The 22,224-nt window shown below is 37.1% G+C and overlaps 2 protein-coding genes across 9 annotated transcripts in view; both read left to right on the top strand.

Moving 5' to 3' along the window:
* The first annotated feature begins 1,610 nt into the window (after positions 1-1,610).
* LOC105222485 (phenoloxidase-activating factor 2) lies at positions 1,611-7,581 on the top strand. Its single transcript, XM_011199832.4, has 5 exons — positions 1,611-2,052; positions 6,078-6,238; positions 6,359-6,615; positions 6,719-7,148; positions 7,269-7,581. Exons 1-5 carry the CDS (start codon positions 1,860-1,862, stop codon positions 7,428-7,430), a joined length of 1,203 nt encoding a protein of 400 aa, XP_011198134.2. The 5' UTR covers positions 1,611-1,859; the 3' UTR covers positions 7,431-7,581.
* Positions 7,582-16,827: 9,246 nt separating this feature from the next.
* LOC105222487 (uncharacterized) overlaps positions 16,828-22,224 on the top strand; it is a 66,431-nt gene continuing 61,034 nt past the window's right edge. Inside the window, exons 1-2 of one of the 8 annotated variants that reach the window (XM_049450627.1) lie at positions 16,828-17,024; positions 20,981-21,373. The gene's annotated coding sequence lies outside the window, so the exon portion shown is untranslated. Of the gene's footprint in view, positions 17,306-20,977; positions 21,374-22,224 lie in introns of all 8 variants that reach the window. The other 7 variants (XM_049450626.1, XM_049450625.1, XM_049450621.1 and 4 more) reach the window with 7 other exon arrangements.

Raw genomic sequence — 22,224 nt, 5'->3', positions numbered from 1 at the left:
CAAAGTCACCATACACAGAGTCCAACTCATCTTTGATTTGTGAAGGCGTATTGCCTTTCAAAAATAAAAATTTAATTACAGCTCGATATTCAATTTTTTCCATTTTGGGGAAATCGCCGAAATAGACTCACAAAAACGACTGTCAACAGATAATTGCGCAAGATAAATTTCTGAAATTTTGGCGAGTAGCTATTATAATATACACAATTTGAAGTAGAAACTTTTTTTTCAAATGTGCCGCTAGCTTCACGTTGAGGTCGGTTATTTATCGGACAGCCCTCGTATATGTATATCCGGAGTTACCTGCTTTTGGACCGCATGTAGAACTGGATGAGTCAGAAAAATGTATTAAAATGCAAAAAGAATAAAATAGAAACGTGATAACTTTCTTATTTTTCGAAAATAAGTCGTGCAAAGAAGTCTAGAAGCGCTTGGTTGCTGTATACAGTTGGTGTCGCGCCACGTTAACGATCTTAATAAATTGGTTTAACGAACTTCAAGTATGATTACAAATTGGTTTTTGTTGAGGCACGTTCGGATACCTTGAAAACGGTTACCACAGAAGATAATAATGTGTTAGTTGAAAATGCGGAAGACACCTGAGGCAATAAGACTCTTAAAAGACCGCGTGGGACCGTACTGATGACTCTGTTCTACAAACGCAACCGCGAATCTACTTTAAAGCGGCTTAAAAGCACCAACTAAGCGACATTCGTTGTAGATTCGAGGTTATTTCGTGACCGTCGATGAAATATGAATCCACTGGTTCACAGCAGAGATCAAAGAACGGTCGAAATAGAAGGCGAAGACTGTGCTATCGGCCGGAAGGGTTATGGCTACCGTTTTCTGGGATTCAAAAGTTATGATCTGTAGCGATGGTGAAAAGGCTGTTGTAAGGAAAATTGTTGGTCCAATTGGAAATCCTAAATCCGAATTGCATGAAAACTCCTCCATTTTGTGGAGAAAAAACACTTTTCTATCTTGATGACTCACTGGTTTACACCCTCGCCGTCGTTACGTCTATATTGGATAGAAGCTACTACTTCTATTTGTTTCTAAGCTTGTAAAAGTCACTAGCCGGGCAGAAATTTGAATCGAATGACGGGGTTATCGGGAATTGCTGGGTCAATTATATTTGCATTGTGGAGCCTCTGCAGCCTTCTAAAAGTCGCATTTTTCACACAGTTCAAAGGTTAGACATCGCTGTGTTAACCATGACGAAGTAAAAGGAGACTGTGTTGAGAAATAAATCGCCATTTTCCTAAAATCTAACATTTCTTTTGTCGACTAAATAAATATCACACCGACGTCGTACATACAAGTATGTGTGAGTCAACAGGGAGGATCGACCGATCAAACGACCCTCGCTTGGATTATAATGAAAATTATTTCATAGATGTTATTTTTCGTTGCCTGACTGAGCAAATTATCCGCGAGCGTATACCAATGAGCATTTCCACGAAATGTTTTTCCCCAGCCATGCATTTATGTTGTTATTGTATTTTTATTTATGTAGGTGTATCTGGTTTTTGTTCTAATTTTTTTGTGCGCACACATTAGTCGCACCAGATTGAAAATAATAATTCGTATAAAATTAAAATGTTTGGAATTATGGCGAACAGTTGACTAACGCGACTTGTCGAGTGGATTACGTTTGTGGCTGCCGAGTAAGCGTGCAGAGTAGCAAGTGATTTCAGACTGTATTAGTGGCAAGCACACGCGATAGCACAACCGAGAAATATACACAGTTATTCAGTGTTAGCCACACTCATACACATACATAGTGTGTGTTTGTTCAGCAAAGGACCTCCTCGCGAAGGATAGTTACATTTATATTCGCAATTTCAATTGACGGCAAAATGCATTTCCACTTCAATGAATTCGTTTTTAGTTGTCTGCTGTGCATGGTGACGTTTTTGTCGGATTACTTTCATGGCGCGCATGGCTTATCCACCGTTGATACGGTACGTCGCTCTGCAGGATTTACATTTAGCTCCGTGAATGGCAGCAACGGTGGCGGCGGTAACAATCCTGGAACATCGCCAGCAACAGGTGATACGAGTTTTCAAATGCTTTCTCGTTTGGGTTATGTGAAAGTTTTGTGAAAATTTTAAATGCATAAAAATATACAGCAACACCAGTTTGATTTCTGAAATAATTTTGCTCACAGTGAGTTTTATTTAAAAAATTTAAATTATTAAACACGGGAGGTAGCAAAAATTTGACATCTCGATAATCGAAGAAAATTTATTGCTTGACGTCGTCAATGCTCAATTTTCAATTACCAATTCCTTTATTTTGATGACATCTTGATCATCAGTTGATGTTGGTGGTCGTCCTGGACGTGGTTCGGCGGCAACGCGTTCACGACCCTCTTTGAATAATTTGTACCAATCAAAAACACTTGCTCCCATCAAATGATTATCACCAAAGGCCTTTTCGCGCCAACTTTAAATTAAAGAGTCTTACTATTTTTATACTCTCGCAACAAAGTTGCTAAAGAGAGTATTATAGTTTTGTTCACATAACGGTTGTTTGTAAGTCCTAAAACTAAAAGAGTCAGATATAGGGTTATATATACCAAAGTGATCAGGGTGACGAGCAGAGTTGAAATCCGGATGTCTGTCTGTCCGTCCGTCCGTCCGTCTGTCCGTCCGTCCGTGCAAGCTGTAACTTGAGTAAAAATTGAGATATCATAATGAAACTTGGTACACATATTTCTTGGCTCCATAAGAAGGTTAAGTTCGAAGATGGGCAAAATCGGTCCACTGCCACGCCCACAAAATGGCGGAAACCGAAAACCTATAAAGTGTCATAACTAAGCCATAAATAAAGATATTAAAGTGAAATTTGGCACAAAGGATCACATTAAGGAGGAGCATATTTGGAAGTAATTTTTTTGGAAAAGTGGGCGTGGCCCCGCCCCCTATTAAGTTTTTTGTACATATCTCAGAAACTACTATAGCTATGTGAACCAAACTCTATAGAGAAGTTTCCTTCAGGCATTTCCATATACAGTTCAAAAATGGAGGAAATCGGATAATAACCACGCCCACCTCCCATACAAAGGTTATGTTGAAAATCACTAAAAGTGCGTTAACCGACTAACAAAAAACGTCAGAAACACTAAATTTTACGAAAGGAATGGCAGAAGGAAGCTGTACCCAGGCTTTTTTTAAAAATTGAAAATGGGCGTGGCGTCGCCCACTTATGGACCAAAAACCATATCTCAGGAACTACTCGACCGATTTCAGTGAAATTCGGTTTGTAATATTTTTTTAACACTTTGATGACACGTACGAAATATGGGCGAAATCGGTTCACAACCACGCCTTCTTCCAATATAACGCTATTTTGAAATCCATCTGATGCCTTCTCTGTATAATACGAGTATGTATATACATTAGGAACCAAAATAAAAAAAATATGTAAATGACGGATAATGAAATCTCGATTATCACCTTATCATGCGAGAGTATAAAATGTTCGGTGACACCCGAACTTATCCCTTCCTTACTTGTTTCTTATAGTGTTAAAAAATATGTTATATTCAAATTTTAATAAAAAATGGCGTCTCTTGAACCAATCTTTGTAATCGCCTTGTTCAAAAGGGCCTCAACGGTGAGTGTTAATTTTAAGAGCTTGTGCTGCCTCAAACAAAATAAAAAACGTGATCATACTCGTAATCTACCTAAAATAGTCAAGTGAGTACCCTTTTGTTAAGCTTTGCATCGTTTTTTACAATATTGCGGATGTGTAAAAAAAATTTAATTTTAACCGAAATAGTGAAAAATAAATAACTATTAATTATAAAACTTAAAGTTAAATTATAAAACCTGAAATTAAGTGGATATGTGCGATAGTGAAGCAAGTTGTGTTAGCTTATAAAAAAATAGATCACAAAGCATTTCATGTGTTAATAAAGCATTACTGTTTGGAGGAAAATACTGTTGAATTTGGGCTCAGGGAACTCCCCGTTGAAAAGATATTTGCTTAGCTGGAAACAGGCGAAATGGGCACCGAGGACAATGATGCTCTGAAGAGGCGAAAGCTCTGTGCAAAGTGGGTGCCTCGCACGTTCATAATCCAACAAAAACAACGAATAACTGATTCTGAGAAGTGTTTGAGTGCTCTTTAACCGTAATAAAACCGAATTTTTGCGTCGGAGTGTGACAATAGAAACATAGCTCCATCATTTCTCACTGGAGTCCAATCGATGGTCATTCTAGTGGACTGCACGTGTTGAATCGGTTTTCAAGTGCGGAAAGACGAAAAATCGTCTGGATTACTGAGCCAGTTATTATTTATTTCACTGCGTATTTGGTTGCAGTTCTTTTGTACTATTCCAAATACTTATCAATTGTATTAGTTTTGAGGAGGAATCTGTTTAAAATTGTACGCATATATAATATTCAAAAGATTCCCACAAACATGAGTTTTGAACAAATGCATGTGATTTAAATATAATTTTTGTATTTATGAGTATTACATGTCCTTACCCTGGTTCTAAGCTACCTTCCCAATTTTCAGTCAAATCCGTTCCGCCGTTCTTGAGTTAGAAATGGTGTAACTAACACGACCTTCTTTTATATATATAGATATATTTTTTTGATTTTTTTTAAATGATCCTACGTAACTTCTTAAGGTGTTATAACTACTTCCGAATTTCAATAAATTAAATTTATTAACCTTTTGTGCTCCGCCGTCCACTCTCAGGGGACATTCAAGTTTATTAGTGATTATGACGAATTGAGTTATTTCAGCGCAACTTTTTGATACACGCATGCTTCCCTGAAGTTTTCTCTTGAAATATCACAAGAAATCACACCAAAACACTAATTGACCAGTTGAGGGGCGATTTTCGTGTGTCAAGAACGCACCCATTCACAGCTTCTGGCGACAATATATTAGAAAATAAATTACATATTTCAGATGTGGGGCAAAGAAAACGTGACTGTATGGTATATGCTGACAGGAAAACGTCTGGTGGCAGCCGACAAACAAATTATTATTGTCTAACATGCTCCAACCATCCGGCAATGCATATTGGGGTGTTTTTTAAAATATATCATATTCTGCAAAATTATAAACAAGAAATATTGATTTTCTTACAAATAAACATACCTCAATCTCAACCAATTCCTATCAGTCCAATATCATTATAATAAAATCAAACTCTATAAGTCACTCTTTATTTCTGTCCTGCTATATGGTGCAGAAGCATGGACGATGACAACATCCGATGAGTCGACGTTACGAGTTCTCAAGAGAAAAGTTCCGCGAAAGATTTATGGTCTTTTGCGCATTGGCCACGGCGAATATCGCATTAGATGGAACGATGAGCTGTATGAGATATACGACATTGATATAGTTCAGCGACTTCATCGCAGTACCCGCCGGGGAAAGTAGAGGAAAAGGAAGACCTCCACTCTTTTAGAACTGACTTCGCTTGGAATCTTCAATTGGTGCCACATACATAGCAAAGGGGAGAAACGACTAGCACTCTATTGTTAACTCGGCTATAACCGCGTAAGTGGTGTCTACGCCAGTAAACAAGAAGAACAAGGCTAAAAATAGTCGATTTTATCTATTCAATATAGTCAATACCTATTAAAAGATTTTCAAACTTTTAGTTGGCTTTATACCGTTTATATTAGACCACATCAGCAATTTCGTTTTTTCTCACCAACTCAGTACATTAAATTTAGCCTCTTCGATTGAGTTTAGTCAGATATGTTTTATTTGAGAATGATTTTAATATAATTTTCGCGGACGGGATACATTGTACTTCTCGTTATAGTTATTAAACTAAATTGCCCATAATATGACTTAATAAAATACCAAATTAGATTGTAATTCATTCACAAATTCGTAGAAATAATGAATGTTGAATTTTTTCGCAACATGAAGTTTTGTCAAAATTATAAGGTATTCCCTAGCTTTGATGCAAGCTCCAAGAGTATAAAATGTTCGGTTACAACTGGCTTTTCTGTTGTTGTTTTTAGAATTACATTTAACCAAATGAAGTACAACTCAATTTTCTAACTCAAATCACATTTACTCCCTCCAAATAACAGTTTTAGCACGACAACTAATAGTGGGCACCATACCGCAACTTACGTTCCCGTCTATTACCACTTCGTATTGTATTTGCGTGCCTCCAGGCTCTTGTCCTAATCCCTTGCCAACAGCACCGACGGACGGCAGTGGACAAATCGACATACGCATCGTGAATAATGTAAGCAAGTAAAGCAGACTTACATACATACTTATATTTTTACTTATATACATGCATACATACATATGTACATATATACGGCTATGTAAAATAAGATATTGTTTTTTGGATATTCATTAGGGAACTATTGCGAGCACAGTAACACCCGGCACTTGCAATTATGGACTTCAGCTCTGCTGTCAGGCGGGCTCATATCAATGTGGTCTGCGCTATCCACCACCGCCCGGAAGTACAGCAGCTGGCGCAGGTCAAGCGCAATTCGGCGAATATCCCTGGGTAGCTGCATTGCTTACCACAGCCGAAGTATATTTGGGTGCAGGAGCGCTAATCACGGCACAGCATGTGCTCACAGCCGCCCATAAAGTTTATAATATCAGGTAAGGCCAAAGCGTACAGCTGTTTTTTGTCGTGTTGTCGAACGCGTTGATTTTCCCCATTCTCTTAAATTTTTTGCTTTTGTTTCTTCTCTGCCACACACAGCACGTCCTCTTTCAAGGTGCGCGTTGGCGAATGGGATGCAGCGAGCACCTCCGAAGTGATACCCGCACAGGATGTAGCCATCGCTAGCGTTTTTATTCACCCGAATTTCAATTCGGCCAATTTGCAAAATGATGTCGCCATCGTAAGGCTCGCCTCGGCCGTCTCACTATCGACCAAGTCCACCGTGGGCACTGTCTGCTTGCCAACCACCACATTTGTGGGTCAAACTTGCTATGTGGCCGGTTGGGGTAAGAATGATTTTGGGCCGACTGGCGCTTATCAGGCTATACAACGCGAAGTCGATGTGCCGCTCATTACGAATGCAGCTTGTCAAACGATGTTGCAGGCCACGCGCCTCGGACAAACTTTTCAACTGAATAACAGTAGCTTCATTTGTGCTGGCGGTCAAGCCGGCAAGGATGCGTGTACGGTGAGTAAAATGGACACTGGTTGAGACCTAGCGTGCGAACGAAGTTTTTTCAACACGTAATGCACTTAATTATACTTATATTTATATATATGTGTTTCTTTTACTCTTTTCTTCGAACAGGGCGATGGTGGTGCACCGCTGGTTTGTCAGAACAACAATGTTTGGTATGTGGTCGGTTTGGTGGCTTGGGGTATTGGCTGTGGTCAAGGTGGCGTGCCCGGCGTTTACGTAAATGTAGCAACGTATTTGGCGTGGATTCAAACAGTTTTAGCTTCTTCGTAATTGGTGACCAAATTCCATTCAGTTTGATATTACGTTGCATATAGAATAACCCCAATGTATGTGATCGCTTAATTAATTGCACAATTATGTCTCTGTTAACGGTCTCTGTGTTATTTCATAAAATAAATAATTATGTTTAGGTTAAACACAACCTTGGATCGTTTTGAAAATTATGTCAGTATGTTTTCAAGCGACCTCTTCTTCTTCTTTAATGGCGTACATCTGTTAACAACCGCACTGCAGTCGTTTCTTCCTTTCGCTGCGTGGCGCCAATTGGACATTCCAAGCGAAGCCACGTCCTTCTCTACCTTGTATTTCCAAATGAGTGGAGGTCTTCCGCTTTCCCTGTTTCCCCTGGCATATACTACGTCGAATACTTTAAGATCTGGAGCTGAACTATATCAATGTCGTCGTATAGCTCGTACAGCTCATCGTTCCATCGAATGCGATATTCACCGTGGTCAACGCACAAATAACCATAAATCTTTCGTAGAACTTTTCTCTCGAAAACTAGTAATGTCGACTCATCAGATATTGTCATCGGTCATCGTCCATGACTCTGCACCATATAGCAGGACGGGAATAATGAGTGACTTATAGAGTTTGGTTTTTGTTTACCGAGAGAGGACTTTACTTCTCAATTGCGTACTTAGTCCGAAGTAGCACTTTTTGGCAAGAGATATTCTGTGTTGGATTTCGAGGCCCGTTTACTTCGCTGCCTTATCAGTTCTGGTGAAAGCAGAACTAACGGCGTCGTTGTTAAGGCCAACAGCTGTACACTCTTATAGACGATAGTACCTTCTCTGTTAAGTTCTGCAGCTCGAATCATTTTCTCCAAAAGTATGTTGAAGAAGTCACACGAAAGGGAGCATCCTGAAGAGGTGATGTACATATGTCGATTCTCTTTTCACGGGTCTTTTCCAAGATTTGGAGCATAGTGAATATCTGGTCAGTTGGTGATTTGCCAGGTCTAAAGCCACACTGCTAAAGTCTAATTAGTTTGTTGACGGTGGGCTCGATCCGGAGATGGCCAGAGAGCTTGGTGAGTTTTTCTTTTGGGACCTGGCGAAGTCGACCAGACTCAACTCATTTGGGAATGTTTCGTCATAGAGGCTGAATTTATCGACTCTTGTATTAAAGATACATACCTACTTTGCACACCCTGGCGTTAAAGTCGTCAAGAACGATTTTGACATCGTAGCGGGGGCAGCCCTCACCGTCGCATCGTCCTTCTCTTCAGTCGGGGCGTGAGCGCAAATCAGCGATATGTTGAAGAACTTCGCTTTGATCCGGATTGTAAATCGTAATCCTTATTTTGTTTGCCATCGTCGTCATCAAAAGGGGGTCTCTTATCCGAGGCTGTTATAATTTTTCATTGGGGGTATTTTTTACGTAGCGGGCCCCAAACCTAGAGCACAACCCTGTGGAGGGGATGTTTCGCCTTCTCACTTTAGCTCACCTTCAAACGGATGTTCTATGGCTACCCAAAGAATACTTGATCAAAGTCGTGAGCTGCTTAAGCCATATGTAAAGAATTGTTTCTGATCATTCCCAAGTGAATGGCGATCAGAGAACCTTCCTCACAATCGTGAACTTCTACACATGACTAGCGACTCGCGTTTAATGTCTTCAATTGACGCAAAATAGTTTCACCGGAGCGATCATTTAAGTTTGCTGAATAGCCAGAAGTCACACAAAGCTAAATCAAGCGACTACGGTGGTTGCGGAACAATATTGGTTGAAAATTTGGCGAAAAATTAAAAAGAATCAATGCAGTATGCGACGGTGCATTATCGTGGAGCAAAAACGAAGAGTTGTCTAATATTCCTTATTGACGGGTTGGTCGGTCTGAAGGAATTCGGAGTGCAACACACCTCGACAGTCGAAGAAAACTGTCAATATAACCTTGGTTTTTTTCCAAGCGCCAATTCCTGTATTTTATTGACGTGTTGATCATCGGTTGATGTTGATGACCGTCACAGATGTCACTGACAGTCATAGCAACATAAAAAAAAATATTTCAAAGAACGATTTTCGGCACGAAATTTAAATTATAAAGTCTTACTATTTTTTGCCAACATGATTTAATGTACTCAATTTTTCACTTTAATGAATTAAATGATAAACATGGTTTTAGGGAGTATTTTGGCCATTAAATGAATATACTTTTCGTCACATTGTTTTATAAATATATAATACTAAGTTTCAAGTAACTAGTAATCGGGTGGTTTCAAAAACATGTGTATTTTTCAATGTCTTTCCATTATATAGTAAATTATGTGACTCAATCACATTCATGAAAACTCCAGTTCACTGTTATATACTAAAATAGAACCACTAAAAATATCGTTGGCATAATTTCATTTTCGAATACTCGCAGACAACTGGCAATTCCAAATAATTTCGTGGAACAAATTTTACGGTTAATTGAATTTGGCGCTATTATATTTCTGCGAAATAGAATAAAGTAAATGCACAAATGCATATAATTATCTACATTTGTACAAACAAACCCGTTAACGCAAATCCGTGGATGAATAAACACAAAGCAAACAGAAAAATGCAAACGACGGCGCATAAATGGCCGACAATTTATGCGCACGAGGTGGCAGCGCATATAACTGAATATGGAGAATGCGAAGTGCGGCAGCAAAAAGGACATTAGCAAGTCGAATGGAATGCGTGTACCAACAGGTGTGTCGCTGAAACGCAGTTGCGCGCCAACGGAATGCGATGAGTAGCATTTTTTTGCTCTTGGGTAATGGCAAATAGCCTCACTTTAGCACGTTTTTACAAAAATTTATTCTTTGCAGATTACAAAGCTACTCATTCTTTTGTGTGTGTGTGTGGATAAGCCTGAGTTGTTGTCATAAGTCTTAACAATTTAATTTGATAATCATCTCTTAGGTTTAGTAGCTGGTTAGACATTCAAAAACACAAACAGTGGGTACATTAGTATTTGGAAAACCTGCTGGTGATACTTTAGGCCACTGAGTACACTGAACACTAGGCACAATTTCCATTCACTTCCAGCTGGAATCTGCTATATCTATATATGTTTATCATCTCATCTATGAAAACTGGAAGTGACGCAAATATTGTATAATCGAATTTAGTTGGTCTGACTTGGATGACTTACAGTTCCATGGTGCCGTATAAACATCTCCAAAGTTCTTTTAATAAGTCTACGTTCTATGCTATATAAATATCCTTATGTTTCACCAACGTGATATATTAGAACAATACGTTTAGCGGAGTTTCATATACAGACTTTCTTTAATTTCGACAATTACGATAATGCGCAAGTAATTCCTATAATTAGACATGGCTTCTTTAAGTATTTTATAAATGGAATGGCTATTCATAGTATCAATCTTTTATGTAAAATCATATTGAATGAAGATATTAGGTACATTGCCTTTTATATTTCGGAATTTTTCTAGTCTAGACTAGTGTTGCAATCTGGAAACTCATAAATTTACCATAAAGTTTGACATTTTTGATGGTAAGTAAGCTCAGAACATTTTGTCATACGAGCGCTTTTTGTTTTATTTACAGTAGCTTAAAATATTCTTCTCCGCCAAAAAATGGAATTAAATCTCGAACATTTTCTACGGAAAATTGATTACAACCTTCTACTTCATAGTAACTCATCAAGAGTGCATAGATAACATAACTCAATTTTTGGAGAAGAACCTCCATCAAGCAGCAGTGTTTATCGATAGTATGGTGAATTCAATCTAGGTCGCAGATCATTCTAAGAAGAATTACAAAAAGGTAATCCAAGATCGTCATGTGACCTATTGTGAGATTGAGACAACAATGGGTATTATTGGCACTAGCATACCTTCAATACTGTAATTGTTCACTTTGGATTCTACACAATTTATCGATCGATAAAAAAAGCAAGTGGCGATTGGTCAAGAAAAATGTTTAAAAAATACGATAGCGGTGCTTCGAAACAGGACTATGATATCGTGACAGATGATGAATCGTGAGTTTATGCGTATGACCCCGAGAGGTAAACAGTTGTTGACTTTGTGGGTGTTTTAAAAGTGAGCCGAATCCAAGTTGTTGGCGCACGAAGCACTTCCAAGCAAGTGGTTGCTTTTTTTTGGAAAACTTGGACACGTCGCAATTAAATCACTGGAACAACTCGAAGGATTTAATTTCGAGTGGCACATAGCCATTTTTTTGCCAGTTGTCTTTCAAAAAATCACGAAAACCAGACGCATCACTCCTCACAACGACAATGCTAGCTCTCACTCATCGATTGAAACAACTTCATTTTTGAGCACTCAAAACATCGATTTGATAAGTCATTCTCCGTATATGGTAGTGTGGATTTTGGCACCAAATTACTTATTTTTATTACTGTTCGTGATAAATAAACTAAGAGGTCAACGTTTTGCGACACCTGAAGAGACGACGCCATATTTTTTCCATGAAAAGATATACGATCCCACAACAAGTCGAAATTATTAAAATTTATTACGGAATTCGGAGTCAGTGGCCTAAACTTTAAGAGGGGTTTTTTCAATAAGAGCGTTACATTTTTTTTTTAATAAAACAGTTAGGATACTCGTACTCCATGAGTCACCATTGCATCCTGGAAAATTACGGTTTGGTGCGGCTTATGAGCTAGCGGCGTCATTGGGATGATCAAGACCGGCGCGTTACTGTGAATGGGAATCGCTACCGTTGAATGATACCCCAATATTTTTTTCCGAATTGGATGATATGGACTTGGGCAATACGTGGTTCCAACAGGATGGTGCCACAAGCTGCACAGCGAACGTATCAATCGATTTATTGAAAATATCGGTCGTGCGAATTGACGCCGTTAGACTATTTCCTGTGGGGCTCCTCAATACTATGATTTATGCCAACAAACCAGCACGATTGATGAACACTGTATGAATATCGAACGTGAATTGCAGACGTATTGGCCGATTTATGCTTGATTAGTTGAATTAGTTGGTGATTATATTCCAATAATTTACAGCGGTCTTTTTTAAGAGATTTTGCGAAAGATGGTCAAGGACCATCTATTGTATAGCAATTACAGGAGGAATGCCAATTATGGAGGAAGTGAAATATTTGAGAATAATACGCTAGCTTAAGCTGTAAGGTCCACTTGTGAATAGATATACGAGTATGTATATGTCAGGTATTGTCAAAGGAATAAGATTTTTGTGTAGAAGAAGTTAACGCAAGTGAGGAAAGTTCTCTGAACGCCATTAATTTGAGAGTGACAATTCTTTAACATATGGCTGAAACTGCACACGACTTTCAGTCTTAGACCAAGTATCCTCTAGGTAGCCAAAAAACATCCGTCCGAAGGCGAGCTTAAGTGAGAAGGGTTGTATGCAGGGTTTCGGACCCGCCACGTAGAAAGAAACCGCCAATGAAAAATTTCCAACAGCCTTGGATGAGAGGCCCCCCTTCTGATGACGGTCTACTCCAATAAAGAAGAAATCGATATAACCTCTTAAAGTAGGTTAATGTAAGGCAAAAAATTGCCTAGCAAGCTCATCTTGCTCGAATTTAATTTGGTCATGAGAAAGCATTTGATATCCATGAAGGGATAATATAATTTATTTGATGGATTCAGTACAAAGAAAAACATTAAGGATGTTGGAATATTACTGGAGGACTGATACAATATAGTGAGATGCAGATCAAAGTTAAAGTTCATATAAGAAAGAAAAGCTTCACTAACCGAAATAATTCAGGGAATGCCTAAAGCGAGATAAAGCTTACAGGCATATCAACCAGGCGCCGCACTTCGTTAGCTTCTTACGAGTAAATGTTTCTTACGCACTTGGGTCGCATGTCGCATGACAAAAACAAGACACAAATAATGAATGCTAGCAAGAGTAACTGGAAATGACTCACTTTTGCCAACAAACTGGCAAATATAAAGTAACAAAAAGCCGAGACATAACTATATGGTAAATCCAAATGCATATAAACGAGTAACTATATACATATTTATAAATTCATAGCAAATTCATATGCATATACATGCATGTGCATATGTACATAGTCCGACATATATGCAAAGAGCACACAACCATTCCTCATTAAATGCTGTACTCATATATCCTTCACGTACGTGTATGCTTGTGTGTGCGTGCTCGAATATGTTGCGCTATTTACATTCATACTTAAGCAGCCAATTGCTTACTGTCGCCCAACACGACTACTCACACCCATACATATGGACACACACACACACATACACACTTGCAACCACAGCGTCAGTTGTGCCTCAAGGCTCCTTTGCTCCACTTCGATTTGGCACTTTCCCCAGTTCGGCGCATTGTGTCGGAGCCATTGGGCCGCCGCTTGCTGGGTCAGTCGGTCTGTTGGCCGACGCATTTTTATTGCTGCTTTGTGTTGTCGCAAATGCAATCTTTGCACGCCATTATCCCTTTTGGTTCGCCAGCGCGCTCCAGCAATGTCTGTTTGCCCATATTCATTTTGTAGTGTTGTACGGTTTGTCTTGCTTGTTTTTGTTGTTTTTCTTTTCATATCGCCTTTCACTTTTTAGTCGAACTATTCGACACACTTTATAGTTGGCATAAAATTGGGCAATTGACCGTTGTCTGAACTTGCCTTTGAAATTGATTCCGTTACATTTGTTTTTGTTTGTTGGCCCTCAAATAATAACAGAGCGCGCAAAGTGAGAATAAAAAGAGTAGAAGAAATATTCAACTGAACTTTGTGAAGTGAGCCAATGAAAAGCATAAGAAGCGTTACGAAAAGGATAAGGCAAAGGAGAAATACAAATGGCATGAAATCAGCTGCACGAAGTTGGCTTTGTTTTTATTTTTGTTTTGTTTTGGTGAATTTCCAATTGTTTTGAATTTAGTCAATGTGTTGGATTCTGCGCAGTGTGTGCGGTGAAATTATAATGTGTGAGGAAAAATTACTCATACTAATACAAAGAGAATGAAATGTTATTAAGAGAAAAAGTAAATCCTTAATTTCTCCTAGATTAGTTCTGGAAATGCATATTCTTTCAAAACTTTATTAATTGTAAAAATGTTTGGAGTAATAAGAAATACAAGAAACAAGTCAGGAAGAGATAAGTTCTGGTATAACTGAAGATTTCATATTCTTTCAACTTGCAAGGAATAAAGTCCGGGAAGTGCTTTCAAGTACATGAGACTGTTAGTTATATGGGGTCTAGAGCGAGTTTTCATCCGATTTGATCCAATCTAAGCACAAATGTGCACCGTTATAAGAAAACCACGTTCTCTCAACTTTTCTAAGAAAACTAACATAATAAAAGTCACACGAACGTTCGAAAATTTTGATGGTTAAGGGAAGTATTGACTCGATTCAACCCATTTAAAACACATAGATATACTCTGCATTTCAATTATATACACATATCTCGCGCTTTGCCCGATATTTCCGGGAAATAGTCAACTATAAGCACTGGAGCCACATATTCAGTACCTTGTGGCTTGAACAACAATTCATAAGGTGACACATGAGGACATTCTTGATATGTGTGATTAGAAGTAAAATTTACAAATGGAATTTAAAATTGTGTTTTATGGGAAATAGGCGTGGCTGTAGTCCAATTTCACTAATTTTCTAAATTAGCCGCCATTTATGTGGTAAAGTATTGACAATCCTAAAAAAAAATTGAAAAAAAATGTCTTCATTATTTAACGATGTTTCAAAAATAAGGAAAGCTTGGCGGCCGCAGTTCGAAAATTTCATACAAAATATGATCAGAATAGTTTTGTATCTTGGTCAACTGTAATGATTAATTGAAATGGCGACATATTTAAAACTTGGATCTATTTTGTTACACCCTGTATATACTTTATAGGGACCCTGGCGTTTCCTTTAAGTTCTTAAACACATCGTGGCAAACTACGATATATAAGGAATTAACACTTTTTATATTTTTAGCGGTAATATTACCAACAAGTTTGAGAAATTGAGAGAAATGGGATGAAGCCAGATGATTTTAGGAATGATAATATAAATTCTAAGCTGACATTCATGATATAATATGACAATCAGTTATGACTTTGAACCAGGTTTTTTCAACCAAAGACTGTCAAATAGGGCTTAAGTTCTCTAGAGACTTTTAATTTGAATTCTCTTCATTGAAACTACATACTCTCTTTCAAGCGTTTAACAGCTCATATTCTTCCGGTTCGTACAACCAAAAAGAAAGCCAAAGGCAACTGCTCAACCTCACCGCTTACTAAATGCAAACTCTAATTTATACCCAACTAACTTTTCTTTTCGAACTGCAATTTATTAACACATATATTAACAACATAACATACATAATTACATATTATTATAACGGGCGATGAATCTTGGATCTTTGCTTACGACCCGAAAATAGACGATCAATCGGCCGAATATCCTGACAAATGTGAGCCAAAGCCGAAAAACCACGTGAAAGCAACTAAAAAATCAAGGATATGTTGGCAGTTTTCTACGAATATCGAGTTGTAGTGCACTTGGAATTTCTTCCGACAGGCCAAACTGTAAACAAGAAATACTATCCAAGTGTTATTCATCATTTGCGTAAAGCTATTCGTTAAAAGGGGCCGGCAGTACGGACCATTTTTGTACCATGATAATGCATCGTCGCATACGGCATTGATTCTTCGTGAGTTTTTCGCCAAATTTTTTAGTCAATATCATGCCGCAACCACCGTATTCGCCTGATTTAGCTCCGTGTGACTTCTGACTATTCAGCAAACTTCAAGCGTCCGTTCGGCGGAAACCGCTTTCAGTCAATTGAAGACATTTAACGTGAATAACTATGACTTTAATGACTGTTTCCAGGATTGGCAAAAACGTTGGTAAATGTGTAAGTATCTACTTTGAGAGGGGCGTCATAGCTTCTGAAGAATAAATTAAGAATTTTAAAATTATAGAAAAATCAGCGTGACTACCAGAGAGTGTACCAACTGTAGTTTGCACGACTTGGAGAAATACGAATATTGTTGCCAAACAAAAAAAGAGCTCGCAAAATATTTAAATTGCAATTGATGTATATTGTGACCAACAGTGAAATCATTAAAAAATGTTGCTATCGACAAGAACTTAGCAAGTTGAACCGAGCGATTGCGGAAAAATTTGCGGCTAGACACCAGACAATAATTGTCATGATGGAAGGAGAACGCTCGGCATATGTTGCGATACCAGTTAAAGACTATTGGAAAAACAGCGGCAGGAATATGGTTTACTTCAGTACAGAGCTTGATTCATACTTACTCGCTAAGCCAGCACAGTTCTCTTTTGGGTAGATTTCGATAAATATTAAACTTTTTGTTTATTGGGAACACAAAATAATAATCCACTTACACATACACATATACATATTGAAAGCAGTGTGGTGAATATCCTTACAGTCAATGCAAGCAAACTGAACTCATATTTACAGGCTGCCACCGCATAATGCCTTCAGTCCGTCCTAAGCATTCTCACGTAACAGTCGCCAAGAAAACGCGAAACTCTAAAGCGGTAACGGTATAAATTACAGCTAATAAATGTGTTTGCATTAAATTTGAATTCAAAAATATGCCAAACAACTGAAAGTGCAATGTAAGGCAGCAATTTAATAGCGGAGTAATGAAATTACTTGAAATAAAAAAAATATTATGACACTTCAAACGAATGTAAGAATTAAGTTTAATTGAAAAAGTGAAGTAAAACTATATGTTTTTGAGTATTATATTTGAAAGTGTTGCGTGTTCACTTCTTCCTGCGGCAGTTCACTGATGAATTATTTGTGCGCTGACTAAGTTGACTGAGTTTCTCACATCACTCGTGAGTTAGTTTTGTGGCAATTGAAGAAAGTTGGTCATAACTTTGCATATGCTAAGGTGAATGCGGGCGCAAAAACCAAAAAAAAAAATACCATGGCGGTTGCATGGAGCAAAGCTGCTTACACAATACTCGCAGTTGCCGCCTAACAACTGCTGTGCGCCTGCTGCACACACTAATTCGCATAATATTTGTTTCGCAACGCACAAGCACACACCCACTTAAATATACATTCCATATGTGTATATATACCAGTATATACATATATACATATATATACATCCATATAGACCTACATAAATACATATGTATTATGTATGCGATTTAATTTTCTCTTGTGCTAGTTTATTTTATGTTGCTACTTGTTGTTTTTCTTATTACTCATTTCCTATTGTTATTGTTGCAATTGAAATTTTGTAAATAAGTGGAGACAGTGAGCATCGAAATGTGTTGAAGTTCGGTGTTGTGTAATCAACGGTGGCAAAAATGTGGAGTTCAACCATTCTATACGCCAAGAAGATGAGCAAAAGCGTAAGCTGAGTGAATAAAAGTTGAAATTAAAGAATCTTTAAAAATAATATTTGATAAAAATTTTGTTTAAAAAAATTATAAAAAATAATATTTATTTAAAAATGTGTATTACATTACCGTGAAAATCTCCATTAAAATGAAAATTTCAAAAATTTTAAAATTCGCTTGACCCACAGAAAAGTTAGTAAAGTCGGCTTAACGGTAAAGTGTTTTTTGAAAGTGTTGAAAATGCTAGCTGAGTGGCATTAGGCGGTCGGTGTGTGGCATAGTCAACACAAACAACTCGAACAAGCTTACGAAATTGAGTAAAGAAAACACCGTAAAACAGAAACTGAAGCGCGTAATATGCTCGCGGTTGTCCTTGACGGCGTCTGCTTGTATTTTGCAGTCAAAGCAATTGTGACTCAACTTACGCACACCATTACCGTCAATAATTTTATTATTTTGTTCATTACTTTTTTGTTGTTTTTGCTATAGTTTCACTTTAAATTGATTAGGCGATTGAAATAAGAAGTATACTGATATATAGATACATATATGCGGTATGTAGTATATAGGTATATAACTTCAACAAAATATTCCTACTTCAATTGTATATAATCTAGTAATATGAAGAAGAAAACAATGCAAATATACAAAACAACAAATGGTGCTTTTCACAGTCCTTTATATATGATTATGATAATCTTCGTTGTTGTTGTTGTTTTAGTAGGCTGAAGCAATTTCGAGGCCTGGTAGCGAGTTGCCACTCCCTTGTCGGTTAAAAATCCGGCTCCGTTCCGGTTACTGAGACTCGACTGCCATGGGAAGGGATGAGTATCTTGTTGCTATAAAATGTTAAATAATTGAAATATCATTGTCGAGTTTGGTACTCAAACTAGGTGAAATCCATTCACTGTTCCTCTCTCTTTCTCTCTACCCCTTATACCCAATATTTGCATTCATTGGTCGACTCTAAGCTCAAATTCTAGATAGACAATAGTTTAAAGTTACAAAATTGACTTCTGTTTAACCTACTCTAAAGAAGGAGCGATGGGATAAAATAATTGTTTTCATTGAATTTTTCACATATTAATAATTAACTAAATATACCGATATTCATATGCTGAAATGATCATATTGAATATAACATATTGGCTGAGCCTCACTTGAACTCGAGAGAGCTTATGATCCATAAGCACTGGCGTTGATATTATGAAGTTGCCGTCTAGATGGAAACAGATTGTCGAACGAAATGGCGCATATTTGAACTAAATCCGATCACTGTAACACTTTCTATAAAGCGTTGAATAAAGAGCAAAAAAGCGGAATGGAGATATTTTAGAACCTAATAAAACACTTGTCAAACAAGAAGTTTTCCTTACAAGAATTTGATTCCAATTGTTCAGTTTATATGACAGCTGCATGATATAGTCGTTCAATCTAAAAAAAATATTCAGATGGGTCCCAGATTTTGTGAATAAATCATGTTAGATAACAATATTGTCCATAGAAGCATTTGAATCTAATCGTTCAGTTTGTATGACAGTTATATGATATTGTGATCCAATGTCGGGAATTCTAACAAATCCCCAGCTTTTTGGGGAGAAAAGGACCTGTGTAAAGTGTCAAATGAACACCTCAAAAACTGAGGTAATAATACGCGTATGTACAGGCAGACGGTCAGACATACAGACAGATAGATGGACATGGCTATCAGCCCGTAATACTGATCATTTGTAAACTTCGTGGCGAACTTAACATACCGTGATCAGAGCATAATAACATGATCCATTTATAAACGAAGTTCGACAAATGGAAAGAGGGAAGGTTGGAATTTTAGGGGTTTCAGGCAAAACTACAAATCCTATTGAAAAATGTTGTATGGTAATGTTGTAGGTAATGAAAGGATCTTTAACTTCAGAACAGAAACTTTTGTCGCATAACCTCAAAATTTATGTAAAAAATTCACAGAACCAAGATTTTGGGGTTTTTAGTTTTATCTTATACTAAAAATGTTTTTATTTCACCATTTTTAACTCTTAATATTTCAACCACATCCCTCTTCTTTCATTTCCCGACCTCAGATTGTAAATTATTTTCATCAATGCATTTTTGCTTTATCTTTCGCTTCCGACAAGTTTCAAACTACTATTAATTTCTATTTTTTTTATAATTTTTTCACTTAAAGGCAAATAGAGCACAATGTAAATATTACCTATATTCAATAACTTTTACAGTAAAATAATGCAAACAAATATTTTTTTCTGTACGAGTACTATACTTTATGGAAAATAAGGATTTTTAATTTTTTTTATAGTAGGGGGAAGCATCGAAAGCCGAAGTGCGGAACTTAAATCCACTAAACCTAACCTACTCCCAACTCAAGACTTTCCCACGGCCACCACCAGATAAGGTATTACTTCCTGAGAGTGACAAGACAGTTTATGTCTCCTCTATAGCACGGATGGACTGACACCTATGCTGCCGTAACTATCTTAATTTAGTCATGATGGAAGTTGCCGCTTCGCGAACAGCTTTCCACTTATCAGAGGACTCACACATACCATAAGAGCAGTAAAAATTTCCACCATTAAACTACCACCTAGTGCAGTTTCTAACTTTTCCTTTATGTTTAGAAACCGAGGAATATGAAAAAACAGATGTTCAGAGTCTTCTATGGACTCCGTACATATCGTATTGTTCGACTGACGTCATTTTGAAATTTGTATAGATAGCCTCTGGAGCATCCATGTCCGCTTAATATTGTATTTGGGTCAGGTGGAAATCCAGATGCCCATGTTAAGCAAATTGAATTATTGTATGAGCTTAGCTACTATTGTACATGAAATTGTGTATTATGCGGCATAACTTCCCATTTTTTATAAAGTAACAGATTTTCAAAAAACACAGAGAAAACCAAATATCGTTAAAAGAAAATCACTTTAATACACATACATACATGTGACCATAAGACATTCAACCATTTTTCAAAGTAACGAAACAAAAACATTTTAGCTAATTATCAGCAGCCAAGGAGATTTGATGCGACACGTGGTATGAGTGATTTTCCAAAATCGCTTAAGCGCAAAATCACTCATACGCAGTGTTGGCATAAATGAATGCAAAGCACAAACATATATAATATGTACATACACACACACATTTATATGTACTTTCATGTCTCACAAATGTAACAAACGCATTATTGCCATAACTAGCAGCTTAAAATAGCAACAACAACCAGTAAGAAGCAAATTGCAATAACAACAACAAAAAGCGAAATTACCACAAATTTACGTGTGTGTAGTTTTACATACGAAAAAAAGGTATAACAACCAAGCGAAAGCAGAGTAATTGTGTACAAATGCACAAACAAAACAAAAAAAAGCCACAAAAATAGCAACAGAAATTTACTTAGCAACCAGCTCGACAGCAAAGCGTATTGCTCAATTGTTCGTCGGCGCCTTGAGCGCTGCACTGGAGTACCATTAAAGCGTCGACTACTCTACATAATTTGGCACTTTACATTGCATTACACGCTTGTGCGAGTAGCGTGAATTAAAAAAAAAAACAACAACAAATAGCGCCACAATAACAGTGCAGCAAGCCAACTGGTGCGTATCGCATATTTACCGTTTATTTCGTAGCGTAGTTAATTAAGCGAACAAATTTTCATATTTTATTTTAGATTCTGTGTTTGTGTGCATGTGTGCGTGAACTCGTTTATTTGTGGCTACTTAGTGTTGTTAACTACGTGCATCATTGCATAATTTTTTGGACAATATTTAAAATTTATTAAAAAAATTATAAAATTAATCATTGCTTAGTTGTGACTAAGTGAATTTATACTATATATGTATTTATATTTTAGTAAGCAGTTTGTTGACACTATATTGTAAATGTCACTGCGTTTTGAGTTCAATAACGTATTACACATAATTAATAAGTTTTTTTTATACTTATGGCACAATGCACTTTATATAAATATTTTTCATGTAAATATTATTTTTAATAAAATAATATGCATTTTTAATTCGGTTATAAAATGATTTAGAAACATGGAAAAAGTTAACTTCGTTTGTGCCGAAGCTATAAGTGTTCATAAAAGTATTGATTTTTATAGATCTATACTCACAAATTGTACCGTTGCTTTCGACAAAGATTCATGACAAATTTTGTGTAGTTATCTCATAAACTAAAACAGTTTTCCATACAAGAACTTCAATTTGTTCGTTCAGTTTGTATGGAAACTATGTGATATAGTGACCCGTTCTAAATAATTTGTTCAGAGAATATATCTTTAGCATAAAAAATAATTTGCGCCAAATCTTGCAGAGATATCTCTTCGACTGGAAAAGTTTTCCATACAAAAACTTGATTCCGATCGATATAAGATATTAGAGACTTCGGCAAATGAGCTACTCTTTAGGGAGGAAAGAATATGTTGGCAATTTCAGATTGATAT

The sequence above is a fragment of the Bactrocera dorsalis genome, chromosome 2 (genome assembly GCF_023373825.1).
Source record: "Bactrocera dorsalis isolate Fly_Bdor chromosome 2, ASM2337382v1, whole genome shotgun sequence".
Lineage (NCBI taxonomy): Eukaryota > Metazoa > Arthropoda > Insecta > Diptera > Tephritidae > Bactrocera > Bactrocera dorsalis.
The sequence above is the reverse complement of the archived record's forward strand: the minus strand, read 5'-3'. Positions and strand labels throughout refer to the sequence as shown.

Coding starts and splice junctions, on each gene's coding strand:
- LOC105222485 (XM_011199832.4), top strand. CDS start 1,860: ATGCATTTCCACTTCAATGAATTCGTTTTTAGTTGTCTGCTGTGCATG. Junction 2,053..6,077: donor TGGAACATCGCCAGCAACAG/GTGATACGAGTT, acceptor TCCAAATAACAG/TTTTAGCACGACAACTAATA. Junction 6,239..6,358: donor ACATACGCATCGTGAATAAT/GTAAGCAAGTAA, acceptor GATATTCATTAG/GGAACTATTGCGAGCACAGT.